Here is a 23,189-nt window from a genome sequence, read left to right on the forward strand (position 1 = left end):
TCTTGTCAGACAGTACAAGTAAGTCTATTTCATCAATATTTTCAAAATAGTTAGCCTCAAATTGAGCCATGTACCATTTATGTGCAGGTAAATACACAATCTGTTGGGCAGAATTAGACGCAAGGCAGAGAACCTGTACCTGGAGCACAGCTAGCGCTCTGGGGTTAAAGGAGAAAAGAGCATAGAATTCAATATTTACAAAAAAAAACAAAAAAACATTGAGGTTAACCAGAGCATATTTTTAAAATTAACTTATACACCTTTTTTCCTAGTATTGTCTATATATCATGAGCATACACTATCATGCGACTTGAGATGCACCATTATTACTCAAGGAATTGCAACAAGGTTTTTTTTTATTTTATTTTTTTAACTCATTTACTCCCAATAACGTGTAAATATGTTTGTGTCCCAAAAACGTATTTATATGGGGTTTTTTGTTTTTTTTTTGTTGTTGTTTTTTTATGCTAAAGCATACAAAAGGCTTTGATGCAGCCTCTCAAATGCAAAGAATGGTTGCAGAAATGGTAGTTATTACACAAACGGCCAGCAGGTGGCAGCAGAGCAAAGGAGATCAACCAGGGCCATCAAGAAAAAAAGCTAAATTACTTACAATTTTAAATAGATTTGTCAAAACTGATGAAACTTAGCTCTCTTCTAATGCTAATTGTTGCAAAACCGTAACAGATAGATTTTTTTTTCCTGATGAAAGAAGAGACTTTAATGTTTCTTTTGATAGGTTCCATGCTTTTATAGCAAATGAACACAATATTCTGTAGGCCTTGCAAAATCAGTCAAAATTCAGTAAAACAGCCGGGAGCGAACGGGATTGCTTCTGTAAAAATGGCTGGGAGTGAATGAGTTAAGCATCAATTTGATTTGGTGACATTTTGTATTTTGTTTTTTGCACTTCTTTGAGTGTGGAACAAGCAAATAAAACAACGAACACTCACTTGACAGGGCTGTTTTTAACGCTGTGGAAAAAGAAAGCACTACTGCTTTAAACTTCTGTCTAAACTTCTCTAAAATCTTTTTTGTTGCTTTAGTCTGCATCAAGATGTGGCAAACCACATGCAGCTAACCACATGATCAATGGCATAGTGTACGTATGGTCGTGAGATATAACTGATAAAGGTAATGTAATGTACAAACATAATAGGGCATTACTGATAACACATTATTATTATTATTATATTATTGTTTGCTTGTTATGTTTTGTGTAGTTCCATCATTTCCTTATCTTTATTTACAATAATCCATCCATCCATCCATTTACTACCACTTATATCCAGGGTCGGGTCGCGGGAGCAGCAGCTTGAGGAGGGAAGCACAGACTTCCCTCTCCTCGGCCACTTCAACCAGCTCCTCCGGAGGGATCACAAGGCGTTCCCAGGCGAGCCGAGAGACATTGCTTGTGTCCAAATTCACAAGGCTGGGTCCTCCGAAGGCCGAATTTGTCGGCTCCATGACGTCACTCCCGGCACGACTTGACAGCACACACGGACTTACATATGAATGGATTGTCATTGTTGCTTGTTGGTAGTGCATTGACTGACACTCCGTTCATGAGCAAGTCTGTGCGTGTTGTTGAGTCGCGCCAGAAGTGACGTCATGCAGCCGACAAATTCAGCCTTCAGAGGACCCAGCCTTGTGAATTTGGACACAGGCATAGTCTCTCCCCGTGGCCTCCCACCAGTGGGACATGCCCGGAAAACCTCTCCTGGAAGGCGTCCAGGATGCATCCGAACCAGATGCCTAAACCACCTCAACTCGCTCCTCTCCATGCGGAGGAATAGCGGCTCGACGCCGAATCCCTCCCGGATGACCAAGCTTTTCACCCTATCTCTAAGGGAGAGCCCGAACATCCTACGGAGGAAACTCATTTCGGCCGCTTGTATCCGGGATTTTGTTCTTTCGGTCATGACCCACAGCTCGTGACCATAGGTGAGGGTAGAAACGTAGCTCGACCGGTAAATCGAGAGCTTTAGATTTCGTTGTCATGCTCCTTTTGTCTTGTATGATCTGTGTTTTCTTATGTTTTCCTTGTGTCTCCCTTTGTCTCGGCAAGTTTATCATGTCCACTTGTGCTTGTCATCTCACTCCCTGGTGTTAGCCAATCACTTCCCTCAGCCACGTGTCTTGTCCAGGTATCTCTCGTTCTCTCATTAGTTGGTGAATATTTAGTTTCCTGTTTTCGTTCAGTCTTTGTCGGGTCATTCATTGTCCAAGTCCTTGTTCCTGGTTTCATGACTTATTTATTCCCAGTATTATTATTATTAGTATTATTATTCACAGTTTTATTTTGAATCCTTTTTTGGACTATATGGCGTACGTGTTTTTTTGATTACTCAGGCACATTATTTGCCTTATTGTTTTTTGTTTATTAAAATACCTTGAGTTCAACTCTGCCTCCAAGCTCTGCTTCTCTGCACTTCCCTCCACCTCACAAACACAAATGTGTAAAAATATATAATTTTTTTTATATTTTTGACTCAGCTCCTTCTTCACCACAACGGACAAGATACAGAGTTCGCATCCCTGCAGATGCTGCACCGATCCGCCTGTCGATCTCCGGCTCACTCATACCCTCACTCGTGAACAAGACCCCAAGATACTTAAACTCCTCCACTTGGGGCAATATCTCATCCCCAACCAGGAGACTGCAAGCCACTCTTTTCTGACTGAGGACCATGGTTTCAGATTTGGAGGTGCTGATCTTAATCCCAACTACTTCACACTCAACTGCGAACCGTTGGAGGAGTCGGAGATCGCGGCTTGATGAAGCCACGAGCACGACATCATCAGCAAAAAGCAGAGATGCAATGCTGAGGCCACCAAACCGGACCCCCTCAGTGCTCCGGCTGGGCCTAGAAATTTTGTCCAGTGTTCCTCGATGACAAAGGGCAGCCTTGGCGGAGTCCAACCCTCACTGAAACGAATCCGACTTACTGCCGGAAATGCGAACCAAACTCTGACACCGGTTACAGGGACCAAACAGCCCATATCAGAGGGCTTGGTACCCCGTAATGCCAAAGCACCCCCCACAGGACTCCGAGGGACACGTTCGAATGACATCTCCAAGTCTACAACGCACACGTGGACACTGGTTGGGTGAACACCCATGCACCCTTGAGGATCCTGTTGAGGGTGTAGAGCTGGTCCACTGTTCCATGGCCAGGATGAAAACCACACTGTTCCCCCTGAATCCGAGATTCGACTTCCCGACGGACCCTGCTCTCCAGTACCCCTGAATAGACCTTACCAGGGAGGCTGAGGAGTGTGATCCTTCTATAGTTGGAACACACATTTTTAAAAAGAGGCACCACCGCCCCAGTCTGCCAATCCAGAGGCACTGTCCGCGATATCCATGCGATGTTGTGGAGGCGTTTCAAGCAAGACAGCCCCACAACATCCAGAGTCTTTAGGAACTCCGAGCGGATCTCATCCACCCCCGGGGCCTTGCTACAGAGGAGCTTATCAACCACTTCAGTGACTTCGTCCCAAGAGTAGGAGAGCCCACCTCAGTCACTAGACTCTGCTTCTTCAAAGGAAGACGCGTCGGTGGAATTGAGGAAGTCTTTGATACACAGTTAACGACGCACTGTTTTCCTCTCCTGAGACACGGGATGGTGGACCAGAATTTCCTCGAAGCCGTTCGGAAGTCGTTTTATATGGTCTCACCAAACTCCTCCCATGTCCGAGTTTTTGCCTCAGCAACCGCCAAAGCCGCATTCCGCTTGGCTAACCGGTCAGCTACCTCTGGAGTCCCACAGGCCAAAAAGGCCCGATAGGACTCCTTCAACTTGAGGGCATCCCGTAACCCTGGGGTCCACCGGCGGGTTCGAGGATTGCCGCCATGACAGGCACCGACCACCTTACAGCCACAGCACCTCAACAATGAAGGTGCAGAACATGTTCCACTCTGACTCAATATCCCTCCCCTCTCCTGGTACAAGGGAGAAGTTCTGCTGGAGGTTGGCATTGAAACTCTTTCTGACAGGGGATTCCGCCAGACGTTCCTAGCAGACCCTCACAATATGTTTTTGTCTGCCAGGTCGGACCAGTATCTTCCCCCACCATCGGAGCCAACGCACCACCAGGTGGTTATCAGTTGACAGCTCCGCCCCTCTCTCCACCCAAGTGTCCAAAACATGCAGCCGCAAATCCATCAACTACACGACGACACGACTACAAAGTCGATCATCGAACTGTGGCCTAGGGTGTCCTGGTGCCAAATGCACATATGGACACACCTATGTTTGAACATGGTATTTGTCATGGACAATCGATGACAAGCAGAGGAGTCCAATAACAGAACACCGCTCGGTTTCTGATCGGGGGAGCCGTTCCTCCAATCACGCACCTCCAGGTCTCACTGTCATTGCCCACGTGAGCATTGAAGTCCCCCAGGAGTCCCCAGGGGGAGCGTTTTTATTTTTACAATAATCATTATTAATAATACTTATTGTCATAGGTGGGCACGGCAATTAATTTTGAGCATTCGTCATCAGTCGGGACACCCTTCTGTCATTGTCAATCCGTCAATACTTCAAACCAAAAAGTCAATCTGTCATTCGTCGATTGCTCAGCAAAATGAGCGTCCATAACTGTTTCCGTCTTTCAAAGTGGGTATTCCGTCAACGGTGAGTCAATCCGTCAGCAAAATGCTATGCCGTCATTGGATGGATTGCCGAATTTATTGACAGATTGACGATTAAACTGATTGATGAAAACCCTCTTCCATCAATGCTTCGTTCGTCTAGTTTCCCCATCAATCGTCAGCAAAATGAGCATCTGTCATTGACGGACCTTCTCTCACTATATACGGAATGCCCAACTCTGTTTATTGTCTCTTTCGAAGTCATCACCTTAGAGTAATGGGGTCTCCCAATGATCCAAGGATTTCAGTTGCCGTGAGGCACAAGGTCACCCAGGGCAAATGGTATCGGTCAAAGTACAGCTCAGAACCCCTTATGACCAATAAAAACCTGAGAAATGTTTTCCCCTCACCCAGACAAAACACAGGACCACCCAAGACCGAAAGAACAAGATAACAGATTCAAGTGGCTGAAATGAGTTCCCTCCAAAGGGTGTGCAGGCTCTCCCTTAAAGAAAGGGTGAGAGGCTCAGTTATCCAGTAGAGGCACAGAGTAGAAACACGTAGGAAAAACACATTGTAGGAGAAATACATTGACTGGTTTGTGCCACAAATTTCAAATTTAAAACCTTAATGGGTAAAAACAGTTTTTTTGTATATTGCAGCAGTACAATGAACCAACTGCCAAAAGAATTAAAAATGAGTGGATCTTTACATGTTTTTAAAATGGCTCTTAAATTATGGTTACAAAGTAACTTAACTATTCAATGCTACGTAATGTTTTAAAATTTGAACGTTTGACTTTTGAAATGTTTATCTTATTAACCTTTGTTGATGAAATGATGTTGTCTTTTATGTCTCTTGTTTTTTGTTATGTTATGTGTTGAGGACCACAATGGAAATAAGCCTTCTGGCTCTGTTGTGTTTTTATCCTCTGTGATGCCTGACTGAGTGATTGGAAGTATGTGTTGTGTGTTATCACTAAATACAATCAATCAATCAATCAATCAATCACAAAGCTAATGTCTAAGTGATTTTCAGACTTCTACCATTCCTGTAACTGCTTTGATACTGTACATCATAATAGGTTACATCAGTCTTTCATTTATCTTCCTATAACTTACCTGGTGAGTTAGCCAATGATGCGTGGAACACAGAAAAATTGATCAATGCGTAGGAGGCCAAGAAAAAGTTAGAGATGATTGGGGCAATGATGTTCAGCTCCGCTGCAAAGACAAAATAGATGATCAGTTGTTCACATTCTTAAATACAGTATTGTCATTGTTCACATCGTGCAGCATGAATGAGCCATCTTCTCTGTATGGAAAATGTGGTCTCAAATTAACAGTAGCCCTACACCAAACATCAGGATGTCATATTTATTCTACTAATACTGTAAAGGACAATTAAAATGAAGCCCAGAATTGTGAGGTATATGATGGTTTTGTTTGTTTTATTTATTTTTTAGCGTGGGATGGTCTTACTTGAGGATAATTTTGCTGTAGAATAAATGTTTTGGGGTTTTATTTGTACCATAGCAGGAATTGATCAGTTACAAACGCCACACATTTTGCGGAGGTAATTTTGGCATCTTCAATTAGGGATGTCCTGATCCGATATTCGGTATCGGCTCATGATCCGGCGCTTTTATGAGTAACAGACAGAATCGGATTTAGTCACGTGATCGGACCGATCAAGTTTCACACGTTGCGAAATCGACACGCCAACATGCTGTATGAGATTACTTTTCACTACAACAAAATGATAGTCAAACAGCAACATGCAATTGTTGTTAAACAAGCAGTTTCTCGCGGAGGAACCCGCACAGCTGACATTAAGTTTGAATCCCAATACTGCCCCTTCCCCCTCTTCTCATCCCTTCGTCTTCGGAATGCACATTCACGTCGACAGTAGATTCCCAATTGACCGTAAAATTTAGGAGGAGGGTCACAAACAAGGGTCACAGCGCCATTTAAACCTAGATAGCCCCTGACCTCCCTTAATTCGACCTCACAAACAAAACAACAAAAAGTGTGAGCCACATAAATGTCAGTACTGTAATATTTATTGTTTTATCGTAATGGTAGTGGTTTTATCGAGTGTTCTATACTTTGGTACAATTACATGTTTGCTCGCCATAAGAGCTGGTGCCGCACAACGACGCTATTGTTGATCCTGAATGCAGTAACAAATAACCATGACACTTGAAATTTCATTCAATATACTGCAGTTTGGTGCAACTGACCGTGTTTTGAAAGTTGTTGATAAACGCCGTGGGAAAGAACAATAGCAACAACGATGCTCATGCGGGGCTGCATCTGAATTCTTTGCACACATTTTCCATTGATTAGTTATCTAATTGTCATGTAATATAGTAATTAGTGAAGTCCGTTGGCTATTGTCACTGTAGTTTTGAAACGTGACATAGCGGATCTAGTACGTTCCCAATTCTCAGAGGGTTTCTTTTTCTTTGTCTTCCCAAGGAAGTAGAAGGGGGAGGGGCAAGACTTAAGAGAGAAAGGGTGTCGGGTGAAGAGGAAGTAATGGGATTAGGACTAATACTTTTGAGTGGATTCGTCACTTACAATAGAATCATCCGGACCAGTTTGAGGCTTACAAGCGCAAGGTGGCAAAACCAAAGCAGCAGTAGCGCTGCTAATAACCATGTAGCATTATTGATAGCAGCGCACCACGGCTACCAGTGTTGTTTTTATTCATTCCTTGTGCTTCGAAGCCTGCCGCGAAAGCAACACTCGCTACGTGCAGACACCCTCACAGTCCTGCACCGCTCGGTGAGATATGGGCTTTACAAAAGACACTGGGTATTGTAATAACAGTTTTGTGTGATTTTTATTCAAGTACATTTTTTGTTAACAGTGACTGAGTTCATTATATTTGTTTTTTATGATTTATTAGGGATATTTACAATGTTTTTTTTTCATTATATAATTCCAAATTTAAATATTTGCAAGAAATAAAAGTTCATTTATCTTTAAAGGTGCATTGTGTAGTTAACATTTTTTTTCTACCCCATGCATGTTCCACCAATGCCCAGATGAGTATAAAGAACTGTGACTGCACCCATCAGTTTTTATCTTCCCTTCAGTTCAGAGCAGTTTGGGCCAAACACACCACGGTCTCTTGGGGAGGGAAGGTGTGGAGCACACCATGCACGAGCTTGACACAGAGGCTGGACTTACGCTTTAAGTCAGAGGTGGCAGTTGTGGGTAAAAAAAGTGACCAACTCCACAATGCACCTTTGAAATGGGTGTAATTGCATTATTATACCATTATCATTATATTAGTTGAAAAACTATATGAAAAGCGCAATATTATCTATCATTTATTGCAATATTACGGGGGAAATTATCACAAAACATTTTTTTTTTATCATGACAGGCCTAATTACAAGCGTTTTGTTAGCGGAAAGATTTTTCTTTTTCCTAATTATGCATAAATACTGTGACATGCTTAACCATGGGGAACACTGTCCTTCAGTAATTTCCATTTAACGAGGATCAGATGGGGAACTTATTATCAAACCTATCTAAGATTCATATCACAGACAACAGAAACAATGTATGTAAAAGCTATTTCAGAATACCTCAAACTCAAATGTTCAAGGTAAATCCTAAAAGCGTAATACTTTAGGACCACTATTTTTTTGCACTCTATGACTATATAATCAGACAGTGCAATCTTACCAATTAGGATGAACACAAGCGCAATCACAAAGGTCAGGATGTAGCCGCGGAGAGGCTCATTGTTCTTGCCATAACCCTTGGCAAACACTCCAAGGCCAGGGTAAATGTTGTCTTTACATAAAGCCTGTAAAAACAGAATCATACAGTACAGCATCTTTCTTACAACTCTAATCTTATTTATTCAAACTTGATTTTTGTCCCCTTTGTTTCTAGGCATATCTGCACAATGGTTGCATGGTCAAAAATACACCTTTTGACCAAAGTGTCATGGTTTGGGTTTAGGGGTTGTTGTTTTTTTGGGTGTGCTTTTGGTTCCATTGAGGTTTGTGTTGTTGTGATTTCCTTGTCGCGTTAAGTGTGATCTTGTCCACTTGTGCTTGTCTACCTTCCCTCTTGTGTCAACCAATCAGTGTCCTCAGACGTGCCTTGTCCAGGTGTCCCTTGTTAAGTAATTAGTTTGTGTGTATTTAGTCACCTGTTTTCGGTTCAGTTCTGGCCGGTTCACTGTTTTCACCCTGTTATGCTACGTTCTCACAAAATCCGAAAAGGCGAACTGGAATGCTTCCTTCGCGAGCGATTCACCGCGTAGACCGTTTTTGGAACAATTGCTGCTCATTCGCGCTTTCGTGCGCACCGGAGCGGAGGAGGCGTGTCCCTTGGTGAACAAGGAAGTGCAGCACTTTAGCGAGTCAACAAAAAGTGGGCGCCGCCAACTACTGGTACTTCCACTTCTTTCCTGGGACAAAACAGCCGTGGCACTATTTTCTCCTCTTTTGAGGTACGTGATAGCACTTTCCCTTTTTTTTTTGTGGCAATCTGGCGGCCGGCATTTGTGCTAAAAATAGCTTTGGCATTAATAATAAGCACTGCTGCTAACTCGGTACAGTTCAAAAGCAAGTAAACAGATTTGCCAGCACTTTCTTGATCATCATCCTGTCACCGCTGGCCGTGTTGTTGTGCTCGGGGTGACAATAGAGAGGACGCTGTGTGTCACATGGCCCGTACTCGAAGCCGATTGGCTACCGCGAGGCGAAACTCGAAAAAAGTTAAATTGTTTGAACTTCGACGAATATGTGGATTTTCATCACGAATGTGCGGATTTTTGCTTCTGCGCACCGCATCCCAACGCGCGAAACGCGTCCTCCGCGCCGCCCCACGCACGTTCGTTCCGTTGCGCGCGAACTCCATTGACTACAATGCAAACGCGCCGCCGAATTGCCATCCCTCGCTTTTGGTGAGAACGCAGCATTATGCTGCCAGTTTTTTGCCTCATGTCCCCAATCTCTTGTTTTGCTTACAGTTTGGATTTCGCTTTTGTTTTGGTTTAATTAAATTCCCTTCTACGTCAGCTCTGCCCCCTCGCTCTGCTTTTTTGCTTTTGGGTCCACAACCACACCATAAAACCTTGACACAAATCGTGTGTATTAAATTCCCTTACTAACATGTCATGGGTGGAGGAAAGAGCTTGCTGAACACCACCCCTAACCTACCTCTATTCATGGCTAAGGTGCCTCAAAGCAAGCACTCAACGCTGCCAATCTTCAATTTTGTTAAAGTCTTACATATTTTAAAGTGATGCCTCACCTGAAATACTTTGGGTGCACTGACCAACGATGCAAGTGCTGAAGACAGGGTGGCAGAGAAGATTCCAGCTGTAATGATAGGCCCGAAACCCGAAACCATGCTCATAACCTGGATAGACAATCAAAACAATTGCCTTATAGTCCTAATAAATCAAATCATTTTGAGTCTGACATAATCTTAAGAGTAAAGATTAAAACTCATTAAGGGTGTTAAAAAAAAATCGATTCGGCAATATATCGCGATACTACAGCACGCAATTCTCGAATTGATTCAATAGGCAGACGAATCGATTTTTTAACATCCATTTGTGATGGAAAAATACTCAACGAAACGTCTAACTTTCACACCTTAAGTATGGAAGAATATTATATTAATGGACCATTAAGCCTTAATATTTTATTTCAATGCTCTTCTAACATGAAAAAGATTACAACCTGTTTGTTAAATACAGAGGCTCACAGTTAGAAAACTGAAGTCTCAAATCAATAAATAATACATTTTCATGCAAATCTTTACAGTGTACATGTACAAGTTCACCGAATGGTATTTTCTAAATTTGAGTAAAAAAAAAAAAAATCGCAACAATCGACTTGTAAATTCATATTGTGATTAATCGGTATCAAATCGAATTGTGACCTAGGAATCGTGATACGGATCGAAATTGTCAGGTACTCGGCAATTCACACCCCTAAAACTCATCATACCTGATAATCATTGTGAAGGCCATATCGACAGCCATCTTTTTCAATCTTGCAAGCAGAAAAGTCATAGCCAAACTTGCAGGAAGCATCAGTGCAATTCATCAGGAACTGAGAACTGACTGTGTCATTTCCACTGGCATCTCTCACAATACAGGAACCTGGAGTGGTAAGCATTAAACTCTCAAACATGATGGGATACTCTTGAAAAGAAAAAGAAATATCTTATTCATTTGTCTGGTAAGGATATAGAATGAAGTCAGTACCTGTAGAAACAGCAACTCCCAGATAAACTATTCCAGTAATTAATATGGCTAGAAGTGTTCCTCTGGGAATGGCCAGCTGTGGGTCCTGGAACAAGCATCCATTTAAAAAAAAAAAAACAGGCGTAAAAATACCAATCACAAAAACAAGGGAAATACCTTCCATCCAGCCAAGGTTCCCTCCCAGAAAATTGGCCTAATTTTAAAAGCAACAGTCTTAAAAACTACTACGACTAGCTCGATGAAATTGAACAGTTTAGGTATGTATGTGTACTGCTTGTGACACAGCACACGTCAAGCGGAAATGAGTCTCTGCCTGAGTTCATCAATGCTAGCAGATATAGAGCGGGACATAGAACACCTCAAATTAAATTACCGTAAGGCGCACCTAAAAGCCTTCAATTTTTTCAAAAGCTGACCATGCGCCTTATAATCCAGTGCGCCTTATATATGGATCGATATTGAGCTGCAACAGGTCTCGCTGTCAAGTCGCTATCGGTGACCCTGCACGATCGGTGACGCGCATGCGCAGAAGATCCCACCATCTTGGATCGCTAGCTAATACTAATACTTTACCTCAGAGAAAATAATAAAACAGCTGTTTATTCATTTTGGGAGTGAATGGTGTTGTCAGAAAGCTGGTTTGTAATCTATTAATAAAGTTTGACTGACCTATCTGACTGTTTTGTTGACATTCCCTTTAGCGCAGCACCATCTAATGGATGCATAAGCACATCCATGAATGGATGTGAAGACCCACCCTTGTTCCTCTTGCTTCAACTGACCTTCATTCCTCATCTTTCCAGTATATACTAGAAACTAGTGTTGTTCCGATACCGTTTTTTGGCCCCCGATACCGATTCCGATACCCAGCTTTGCAGTATTGGCCGATACAGATACCATACCAATAGTTAAGGTTTATTTTCCTCAACATGAAAAAGCTGTCCGGCCATTGGTTCAGAGCATTCAAGGGCCAATAAGATATCTTAGATCGGCATGCAGTGAACATGTCACATATCAGTGAATGTCATGCACGAGCAAGACACAAGATGCTGCAATCAAAATCCAACATTAGCGTTGGAATTAGTACTGTCAAACGATTAAAATTTTTAATCTGATTAATCACACTTTTTAATTTTGATTAATCACGATTAATCAGCTAAATTACTTGTGTAATATAAAATAAATACAAAATACCGTAATAATTCGACATTAACGCATTTTATTATCTGAATGTCATTTGTAAATATTGATTAAATGCAAGTACGCAATTGTATGCATGCGTGTATTGCTCAAAACGTAACAGCATCATATCAATTGGGTGCAATTCAGCAATTATTAATTAATTAAACGCAAATTACTTTTGTTTTATCTAAAGTCCCGTCGGGGGGTTTTTTAAAGCGCAAATTACCACCGAGCACACCAACTGGAGTCATTTTGGAACAACAGGCGTAGGAAATGCCGTGCATTGACCGAATCACTGACCTGCGCAGCCTTCAATGTAACCATCCGCGGTTACGTTCAAGGCTCAATTGCGGTACACAAAAAAATATGCGTTAATACGTGATCAATGCGACAATTTTCTCTGATTAATTGATCTATTAACTCTTTAACTTTGACAGCCCTAGTTGGAATTAATGGTACCGCTACCACTGTTTTAATACAGTATCGGTGCCTCTGCCGATACCAGTATCGGTATCGGTATCGGTACAACAATACGAGCAACTCTCTATGTTCCCTTCACCTGTTCTCTACTTTCACTGCAAATCACAATACACAGAAGCCGCAAATATCATCGTCCACATAGACTCCAATCTGACCTCATCTGTCAATCTATTACCCTATCACATCAGAAAGAGCTCACAGCCAATCCTTGAAGCAGTCTCACCTCCTCCTTGAAATCTTATGTAATTCTGGCAGCTCACCTCATCAATGTCTTACTGAACTCATACTGTACTACTGGATTAATCTAATACACTGTCACTCCAAATTTCATAATTCAGTAGTACCACAGATCCTCCCTCGGCAACGTGACCCTGTTGTACACTTTTTCTTAATGCCAAAAATGCAGCTTATGACCTTCTGTGTACTTCTTCATCAACATTCTCAGAGAAAATGTGGCCACTGCCGTGCTCTTTCCAAATATGAAACCACACTGTTGGCCACAAATATCCACTTCTTGCCTCAATTTGTCCCCAAATACTAATTCCCGAGATTTGAAAACTGTTGACTTACTGCAAGGTCTCCAGAAATGTTGGCCCCAGCTAGAATACCAGTAGCGGCAGGGAAAAAGATGGCAAAGACGGAAAAGAATGTTTCTTTCCTAAAGTCAGGACCCATGTTCTCCCACATGATCGCACCTAAGAGAGTACACAAACAACACTGTTACAAAATGCATGATACCAATAATAATAATAATAATAATAATAATAATGTTAACAATGATCAGACTGTACGTGCACATTTAGACTCATAATTATTAGAGGTGTACCAATACATCGATTATTAGATTCATCGCGGTTTGACACGTGACGATTAGATCACGATTCATAAATGTTGAAAACCGATTATTTTCCATAATAAGTTAATGACAGAAACACTAATTGGTTGGCAACCAGTCCAGGGTGTCCCCCGCCTACTGCCCAGAGCCAGCTGAGATAGGCGCCAGCAGCCCCCGCGACCCTTGTGAGGAATAAGCGGTCAAGAAAATGGATGGATGGATGGACAGAAACACTACCGCTGCTTGCGGCACGAACGTAAAAGACACGCCTGCCGCCCGGACACTTAAAGGAACGCACATGGTGAGGAGAGCAGCAGCGGAAGTTAATGCTGCTTGGACACCGAACGAACGGAAAAGGTGAGGATGGCAGCACTGGTATTTACCGAACGACAGATTTTCTCCTCAGGATTAAAAGCTAGCGTTTGGAAGCGTTTCGGTTTTCATCAGCATGACAATGGAAAGGGCATTGACAAAAGTTACTCAATATGCAGAATGTGTAAAACCAGGATTAAGTAGGTAAGCGGTAACACTACAAACATGCGACAGTACCTTTCGCGTTTCCACCCCGGGTTAGAGGAGAAGAGTTGTTGCTGCTAACCAGCGAACAATAGAAGAAGGACAGTCAAAACTTCCCCGCAGCCCTGAAAGGGCGAAACGAATCTCAGACATCGCAACCTTTATCGCCAAGGGTTGACGTCCATATGCGGTCGTTAACAACCAGGGCTTTCGCGCTCTGGTGCAGACGCTGGAGCCCAGATACAAACTCCCTTATTTTGTATTTTGTCTTGAAAGCTGTTCCCGAACTGTACAACACAACCAAAACCAAAGGAATCGCTGAAGAAAGTATACAGGACAGCTCTGACATGTGATGTGTGGACTTTAGTTGCTACAGAATCATATGTCACGGTAACGGCGCACTTTATGAGTGAGTTGAGCAACGACTGGGAGCTGGTGAGTTACGTCCTCCAAACGAGGGTGATGACTGAGAGCCACACTGGTACAAAGGTTTATTCATTTTTTCCTTTCGGACACATTACAGCTTACATCGATCACATCACATCATTTGCAACATTGACATCCGAAAGAAGGGCTGATGGATAGAAGCCGATGGCTTATTCGAGACTTGTCCCCATCGATCCATTACTATAGCGCATCAGTCATATACATTATTTAAAATTGTCATTGATTTTTATCGTTATCCATCCATCCCATACTATCCCAGACACTGCTCGCTCAGTTCATCTTGAATGTTCGTGTGTAGATTGCGACTAGTCCCAGGCATTTGAAACTGGTGAATCGGTCCCCAGACGCCACCAGCAGGCCCACCCCGCCAGGTGAGCAGCACAAGGCAAGCACATTTCTTCTCTTTCACCACTAGCGTCTTCGCTGACCTCGGATCAACTTTCACACATGTTGTGGCTTCCAGAAGATCGGCTTGCATTCGGCCCATTGCTTTAAGCAATTTTGCCTCGATTCTGGTCAGCTCAGCCACCACTGTTGCTACTTGTAGTTGTTGTTAGAGGACTCCTGAGTGCTACCAAGACCAGCTCACCCAGCAGAGCGGCAAACGCCAGCCGCACTCCAGGTACCAGACCACCAACCCCATTTTGCATATTGACAGCAGATTCATTGCAGCCACAATACAGCCTTATCATGTAACCTTGACTGTTACAACAAATGTCCAAACGGAATTAGAGCCAGACAATCTTTAGATTCATACGGGAACAGCAGTACATGTTATCAATGCAGGTGTATAAACAAGAGTTAGCCGTGGCAATTTGAGCAAGTAATCATATGCAACTCCAGTTGTGGGTAATTAGTGATGTAAGTTACTGTTGTTGATGTCTCTCATGCTCCGCCAATTCCTCCACTCTTTTCACGATTCGTGTTTTTTGTTGACCAGAGTTATCTTTAGTTTGAATAAAAATGTGGCAGTCTTTTGTCCACGTGCTTTCGATAAGTCCATTCTTTCTCATTTGTCGCGCCTTTTTGGCGATGTCAGCATTTCGTTTGGTGAGATTTTCGTTGATGTAGACATGTTTACCACGAAGCTTGTGACGGTCTCTCAGAAGAGCAATCTTTTTCTTTCTGTCAACAAACCTGATCAGAACTGCCGGTGGTCGTGTCCCTCCAGTTTGGAGCGAAAAGCACATTGAATGTGCGCAGGATCTATTAATACCAAATCTCTGAGTTGAAGTGTCACTTGCTGTTCCACAGTCTCGTTCCCTGAAGGTTGGTCAGAATCTTCCGTGCTTGTGCTAGCCGCAGCTCTCGAAGGGCCACGGCGCGGCTTGATCTTGATACCTATGACTATCACATCGTTGATACGAAGATTCTGTTCCAAATCATCCACTTTTTGTTCCAGGGCAACAATGCGTCAATCTTTTTCTTGTGTCTCTTTCTTCAATTACTGTATTTCCTGAAGAAGTGGCTTAATGCTCTTCTTCATTTCAAGTAATTCAGCGAGCATTCCACTGAGTTTTTTTAAGAGAATATTTTACCTGCTCATTCTCGTCAGCTCTTTTTCCGCCAGGCATTCTGCAACAATGTAGTTAAAAATCCCAATGCAAAAATCAACAAGTAGTTAGAAATCACGAGCGAGTGCAGGAGCAAGTACAGATGCATCCTTGAAAGTGAATGTGGCTGAGCTGTTGCAAAATGTAGCAGAAGAAAGGCAGATAACAGACAAAGATTTGGTTTTGGTCACTGATAACGCCTCCAATATGGTTGTTGCTGCTCAGCTGGGAAACGTCCTGCATGTTAAATGCTATGCTCACACTCTGAACCTTGCCTCTCAGAAACCGCTGAAGTTGCCTGCTGTGACAAGGCTCTAGAGAAGGGTCAGACGGTTTACTACGTTTTTTCACTGCAGCACCACTGCCAACCATCTGCTGGAGGAGAATCAGAACCAGCTTAGCCTAAAAAAACACAAGCTTAAGACAGATGTGTGCACTAGGTGGAACAGTGCATACAAGATGGTTGAAAGGTTCCTGGAGCAACAGCCAGCTATTTGCTCTCTCCAAAGGTGAGGGAAAAAAAAAAAAAAAAAAAAGACTCAGGCATTACCACTCTCACTGAAGCTGACATCTCAAATGCAGAAGATCTCATCACTGCCGTCAAGCCCATGAATGATGCTACAACTCTCTTCTCTCAAGAAAAAACCCCCACTGTGAGTCTGATTGCTCTGTACATGCCAAGCTCATCCAGAGCACAAGGCCCAGTGCTGAAGATTCACCACTGGTACGGGTCTCTGTCTCTCTGTCTCTCTGTCTCTCTGTCTCTCTCTCTCTCTCTCTCTCTCTCTCTCTCTCTCTCTCTGTGACGCTACAGCGCAGCAGCAGCCCAAGTCAGGAGGAAGTGACTAGGTACTGCCATGCTGAAACACCCACTCTCTCAGAGGACCCTCTCTGCTAGTGAAAAAAGAATCAAGTATTGTATCCTATGATATCTAAGTTGGCCAAGAGATACCTGTGCATTCTTGCCGCCAGTGTCTCTGCGAAGAGGGTGTTCTATACCGCAGGAGACATAATAACGGCACAGAGAAGCACAGTTGATCCAGAGCATGTTAACCAGCTTCTGTTCTTACACAAGAACTTGAAAGTTCTTGAACTTGAATGACTGATGACAGCAATGTTGATAGTGAAGATGGAGATGATGATGAGTAGGAGATGATGATGAGTAGGAGATAATTTGCCTCCATGTTGCACTTACATTACATGTTAAGAAAACAGTTGTAGAATTGTTTTAAAGCTGTTTTGGTTGTGGATAGAAAACTGCTTAGCTTGTTGAGGGCTGTATGCTTCTCACTGAAGATTTTGTTTGGAAGTCTTTATTATTACTGAATAAGCTATCTTTTGTTGGTTCAAACTACATTCGCTCAATGAGTGTTTTTTTTTTGGAAAAGTACAGAAATGTGTCAAAGCACAAAGTATTTTGGTTAAAAGAATTCTTATTTATTTCTGAAGGCACTTTATGTTTAATATTTTCCAGAAAATGTGGAATTCATTCCACCAGAGTAGATGTTATTTTATCGCAATAGAGAAATCTATTTTTGAAAAGTACTGCCTTTGAAACAATTGTTTTTGCACCTTCTTGTGAAAAAGAGCAGCTTAAGGGCAGCTTTGTGTTGTATGGGCATGTTTCCATCGTTCCTGTTGGATCATTTGGTGACTGGAAATAAAAAGTAATGGACATAAATTTGTTTGGCTACTTTAATTAATGAATACTGACAACTATACCTTAACTCTTTGACCGCCATAAACGTTTAAAGACGTTCAGTATAATCCTAGGATTGGCCGCCATAGACGTTAATTGACGTCTACTATGTTTTTTTATGGAAACGGGTGGAGGAAAGCCTTGGGCAGCTGTGCTCCAAGTATCAAGCCGATCGGGTTACTATAATGAGTATTCCTGGCCACTACATGGCTGTGATGAGTCTTTTGGACAAGATCGGGTAGGAGACAACAGTAGAAGAAGAGAGGCTGAGCTAGAGTGTTGAGGGGGAGAGAATGGCTAACTTGGCTAAGGGAGTCAAAAAGGCTACAGATGGCAATCAGCTCACGCTTGATCCTTATTTTCAAAGCTCAAAAGCATCGACCAGTGCTCAAGAGCACAGTGATGACGGGGTTAAGTCATAGTTGAAGCGGTGACGCGGCCGTTTCGACCACGTCCTAAGGCCCCACCGGCTAGCGATGCTAATAACGTCCTAAGGCCGTACCGGCTAGCGATGCTAACACCGGAGAAAAGTGGTGCACAACCGAGCACGTCTGCACAGATGACGTTTCATCGGACGATGACGACTACTATGGGTCCGATGCAAGACAGTCTTGGACAGTCTTCCAAAGAACGTGAAGGTAAGCGCTAACATGCTAAGAGATTGCTAGTAAGATTACCTTCCTAACTTTTCCGCGATCTGCTAGCAGCGTGTGTAAATGTGCTGATATACACTATAACATCTATTACCTATACAAACGTGAATGGATATTTTATAGATCGTGCTCACAGCAACGTCCGACCGCTGGTTCTACGACAAAGAAAGGTAAAAAAACACAAAAAAAAAACGTTTTCAATACACCGCAACAATAAAAGTTAATGTAATGTAAGTATTGTAATTGTATATGTTTCTTTCAGCTCCTACTCAAAGTAACCCTTCTCACAGTGAGCAGAACAAAGGTAAAAAGAAAAAAAAAAGATTCTCCACAGCACTAATAAAATATTTGATGGTAAACATCTTCTATAATTTACAGAATGTGCATCAACCAATACATCCAAGAAAAAAAGGTAAACATGCAGACACACACACACACACACACACACACACACATTGCAGCACAGTGCTCTAAAATAATATATGATATTGAAATGTATATTTGCAGATCCCAAAGATTCTGGCTGGCTTGAAGTTGATGAAGTTGGCTGGCAGCCAACCATCTTCCCCTTTGCTGCAAAACCAGGACCAAGGGATGCTGCAGCAGAGCTGAATTCCCACCTGCCAGCTGACATCCTGGAGCTCTTCATCACGGATGAACTTCTCCAGCACATCGTTCATCATACCAACCTCTACGCAAATCAGTCCATGCAGAAGCAGACTGACAAAAACTGTGATGCAAATCCTGCTGCATCCCCCTAGCACGCACGGGATTACTCCACAATATATCACACAAAAAGAAAAATTGTGTCGTTGAAACATCCACACAATTGTAAATAGTAACACGTACACACACACCACACATGCGCAGTTGCACACGTGTAAATAGTTTGCAAAGAGTTTTCCAAATTGTTTGTTCGGATTGCTACTGTTGCATGTAGATAAACTGTTATTTTGCAATCAAAAAACACTTTTTTTATTGTTGGGGTAGTGTTTTATAGAAGTTTAGGTGTTTGTAGAATCCCTCATGCAAAAAAAAAAAGTGCCAAATTCACTAGAGTGCATGAAATAACATCGTTTCACAAAAAGCTTGATTTCTCCGTATTTTGGAAGAAAATAGAGGATTTGGGTGAAACGAAGCTGTTTTCTATTGTTGATTACTGAAGATCTGAATAAGGTAGAAAGATGAGACTTCAATCTTTCATTTGGTAGTATCCGCGTTTCCATAGTCCTAACACAACATTTTCTGTGGAGCTTGAAAGATCGGTAAAATTCTGTAAATCAGCTGGCAGTATGGGGTTACCTTTTCCGAAAATGGCTGGCAGTCAAAGAGTTAAAAGTATGAAGTAGCCACAAAGTAAGAAAAAAAATCCTGAAAGGGTGGGAAAAAAAAGGTGCATCGAAAATTGTGATAATCGTGATGATCATCATAATAATCGTTCAATAATCAAATCGTAGGACCCGTAATCAAATCGAATCGTGGGGTGCCTTAGATGGCACACCCCTAATATTTATGTCTATCATACAACCATAAGTCAGCAATGGGGCACAGCAACAAGTCGACAGTCCAACCCTCATGTCACAATAGATTGACAATAGAGATTACATAAAGCCTAATTTATGCCTCCACGTTTGCTCTCGCGTTGATGAACGCCGTAGGTCACATGATCGACGCGAGCAATGAATTTTAAGTGCCGCGTCGCTCGTGGCCGGCTGCGGTGCACACGTCGCCAATCCTTGAACGCCGTAGATGGCGGGGCGTATCTCGCTTCTGATTGGTCCGTTCGATGGTGTTTTTTCTTTTTTTTTTCTCTCTCTCCCCGTGAAGGAAACTGCCGGCGCAAATCGACTTCCTGCTCGGAGACCACGGCTGTGCATGTGGATATGTGCCTGGGACGAGAGGCGGAAAACAACAATAACTTAAAAAAAAAAAAAAAAAAAAAAAAAAAAAAAAAAAACTGTGTTCGCTAAGCTCATGGCTGTTGTGTTTTGGCAAGTTTACGGCAGACACCGGTGCAAATTGGCAATAATTAATTGCCACGGTGATGAACTTACTCTCCCCCCGGCTTTGTTTCGTGTTTCTGAATTAAATTGAACTTCCTGAATCCGTCATAAAATGCCGAGGAATCGCCACTCTGTGGCGTCCCAGCCATAGCGACAGCGGGACTTGGTGTGAAACTCCAGCAGACACAAATGTATATTGCGCACAAGTCGGAAGGCAAACGCACGAGCGGAGCTACGCCGTAAGCCTAATAACACCTCCGCGCGAGCCTCTCGCAGAAGCATACTTAGGCCTTTATTCTTCAAAAAACCTCAATCTCTTGCACATTATCTGTATATAGTAGACTTTCCACCAATCTGATCGGTTGGCTTGGGATCGGACGATATTTAGCATTTTATGCAAAATCTCGGTGATCGGCTGTAATGTCTTAATTTCCTGATCAATCAATAACACCATTAATCGGTTCCACACTAAGATATTACATGTAATATTTGATGTTTATCAGCAGTTTTTAAATATTTGTTTCCCCATGGATTTCAATTGATGTCAATTACATATGCCAATTCTAATTATTATATTAATTGGTGATCAGTTATCGTTTTTTTTTTTATATATATATATGAATGTCATGTCATACCATCATAGCCAAAGAAGCCTGCTGATTTCTTTGACTGAACAGGAATAAACGTTCCAATGAAGTAGTTGATGATTGCTGTGATGAGTACAAAGAGCAAGAAGATCTGGGCCTAAAAGGAGAAAATTCACAAATTACCTTTACCTTAATAAAGCCTTGGAAAAAAATGTGATTTTTTTTTTTTTTTTTTGTAAAAATATAAACCATATCTCTTGAGCGTATACACAATTAATGCAGGCTTTCCAAGTATGAAAGATTGGACAAGACTCATACCTTTGCTTCCCATTCCATTCCAGCAACAGATATGCCCAGGAGAAGGATTACAGTAATGGTGCCTATAATTCGAATATCATTGATTTGGTCCGTCATGATGGCATCCACACCCTGAAAGATAAGAATAATTAAAATATTCATCTTGAATTGTATGCATTTGTGATTTTTTTTTTTTATTGCTGTCCTTTCAATATCTGCATTTAAACACATATATATGAATCAGTGGCGATTCCACTAAGACTGCAAGGGAAGCTCAGCAATCCCCTAAAATACTATTTCCTTCCCCCACCAAAAAAAAGTGGTGAATTATGAACTGCTATGTGTGCATTTCATTGACTAAATAAGTGCGAGAATACCCTTATCTATTGTTCCGAATTAAGCTACTTACCACAGGTACAAACTGACATAACTTCTTTCTCTCATTCATAAGCGCTTCGCCACGGCGCTTTGATAGCCGGATGCTGAGAGTCGACTGCTTCTCTGAGGAAGCATCGAGTGGGTTGTTTCTAGTGTTGTTCCGATTCCGATACTGGTATCGGCAGAGGTGCCGATACTGCATTAAAATAGTGGTATCGGTATCGGTGAGTACTCACAAGTAACATTCCAATACCATTAATTCTAACGCTAATATAGGATTTTGGATGCAGCATTTTGTGTCTTGGTCGTGCACGACATTCACTGATATGTGACATGTTCACTGCATGCCGATCTAAGATATCCTATTGGCCCTTGAATGCTCTGAACCAATGGCAGGACAGCTTTTTCATGTTGAGGGGGGAAAAAAAATACTAGTGTTGTTCCGATACTGTCTTTTGGCTCCCGATACCGATTCCGATACCCAGCTTTGCAGTATCGGCCGATACCGATACCATACATACACCTAAGGTTTTCTTTTCACCTTAACTTGAAAAAGCTGTCCAGCCATTGGTTCAGAGCATTCAAGGGCCAATAGGATATCTTAGATCGGCATGCAGTGAACATGTCGCATATCAGTGAATGTCATACACAAGCAAGACACAAGATGCTGCATCCAAAATCCAATATTAGCGTTGGAATTAAATGGTATTGGCATGTTACTTGTGAGTACTCACCGATACCGATACCACTGTTTTAATGCAGTATCGGGGCCTCTGCCGATACCAGTATCGGTATCGGAACAACACAAAAAAAAAAAAAAAAAAAAAAACCTTCGGTGTCAGTATGGTTCCGGTATCGGCCGATACTGCAAAGCTGGGTATCGGAATCGGTATCGGGGGCCAAAAAACAGTATCGGAACAACACTAATTGTTTCACTGCGCGAAACTGGATGGTCATTGGGTAAATGCTGGGCTTTATCCCGCCCCTTGGACGCAAAGCATCTCTGGGAGTCAAAATGAGACAGTGGGCTGGCCCGTACGCTCGGCTTCTGCTAATTTGTCTGAAGCGGAATTGACAGTGAAATAAGCGAATCAGCAATCTTTGAGCAAAATTCCACCGCCGTAATTCCTATGTTTTTTATTCCGTTGTTCAGAACTGCCCGGAGACTTTACTCATCCCAAGCGACTTTGTCTTTGTTAAAAACGGCTGCGGTTTCTTTCTCCAAAAAGCAACCCCACCCCCACCCCACCCCGGGTTCTTTCGGTAGGTGGAGGGTAGGAAGGTAAATCAACCGGTAAATCAAGAGCTTATGGGTATTATATACAAAAGACGACTCCAATTATCACTACAGCATATGATTACATCTTACCTTTGACACCATGGCGATGTAATTTGTTCTGAAATATTAGGTGTTTTGCTGGTTATTTTTGTAATATGGAAGTAAAACGTCCAGTTCAGTAAAACCCTGCCTCTCCCTGTGTGACTGCCGCGCCCCTGGCGAGCTGACTGCTGTTGTAGCTCTGCATTTGAGCACTCTGAGTATGCCACGCAACTTGGTCGACCTCATCCATGCCTGTGGCCTTGCTCCCGAGGAGCTTGTTAACGTTCTTGGTGACCTCAACCTCATAGATAGGAGAGACCACCTGGCTGGCTCTCCCGTAGCAACGAGAGCGCGTCGCCGCGCGTCGACTCAATCAAATAGTATTTGAG

General features: G+C 42.5%; 2 protein-coding genes across 3 annotated transcripts in view; one reads left to right on the forward strand and one right to left on the reverse strand.

The window, feature by feature from the left end:
• The window catches only part of slc12a2 (solute carrier family 12 member 2), a 441,149-nt gene that overhangs the window by 193,215 nt on the left and 224,745 nt on the right, over positions 1 to 23,189 (reverse strand). Inside the window, exons 6-13 of the mRNA XM_077497763.1 lie at positions 21,123 to 21,233; positions 20,853 to 20,961; positions 13,082 to 13,206; positions 10,850 to 10,934; positions 10,590 to 10,744; positions 9,886 to 9,993; positions 8,302 to 8,425; positions 5,722 to 5,823 (exon numbers count right to left, since the gene is read on the reverse strand). Coding sequence (XP_077353889.1) covers positions 5,722 to 5,823; positions 8,302 to 8,425; positions 9,886 to 9,993; positions 10,590 to 10,744; positions 10,850 to 10,934; positions 13,082 to 13,206; positions 20,853 to 20,961; positions 21,123 to 21,233 — 919 coding nt within the window. The remainder of the gene's footprint in view (positions 1 to 5,721; positions 5,824 to 8,301; positions 8,426 to 9,885; positions 9,994 to 10,589; positions 10,745 to 10,849; positions 10,935 to 13,081; positions 13,207 to 20,852; positions 20,962 to 21,122; positions 21,234 to 23,189) is intronic.
• On the forward strand, positions 17,593 to 19,390 carry LOC144002479 (uncharacterized). Of its 2 annotated transcripts, none has more exons than XM_077497761.1 (5): positions 17,593 to 18,199; positions 18,338 to 18,384; positions 18,477 to 18,518; positions 18,593 to 18,626; positions 18,722 to 19,390. In XM_077497761.1, exons 1-5 carry the CDS (start codon positions 18,073 to 18,075, stop codon positions 18,973 to 18,975), a joined length of 504 nt encoding a protein of 167 aa, XP_077353887.1. In that variant the 5' UTR covers positions 17,593 to 18,072; the 3' UTR covers positions 18,976 to 19,390. The 2 variants fall into 2 exon arrangements, with proteins under 2 accessions (XP_077353887.1, XP_077353888.1); XM_077497762.1 differs by having other exon boundaries at positions 18,731 to 19,390.

The sequence above is a fragment of the Festucalex cinctus genome, chromosome 15 (assembly GCF_051991245.1).
Source record: "Festucalex cinctus isolate MCC-2025b chromosome 15, RoL_Fcin_1.0, whole genome shotgun sequence".
NCBI classification, from domain to species: Eukaryota; Metazoa; Chordata; class Actinopteri; order Syngnathiformes; family Syngnathidae; genus Festucalex; species Festucalex cinctus.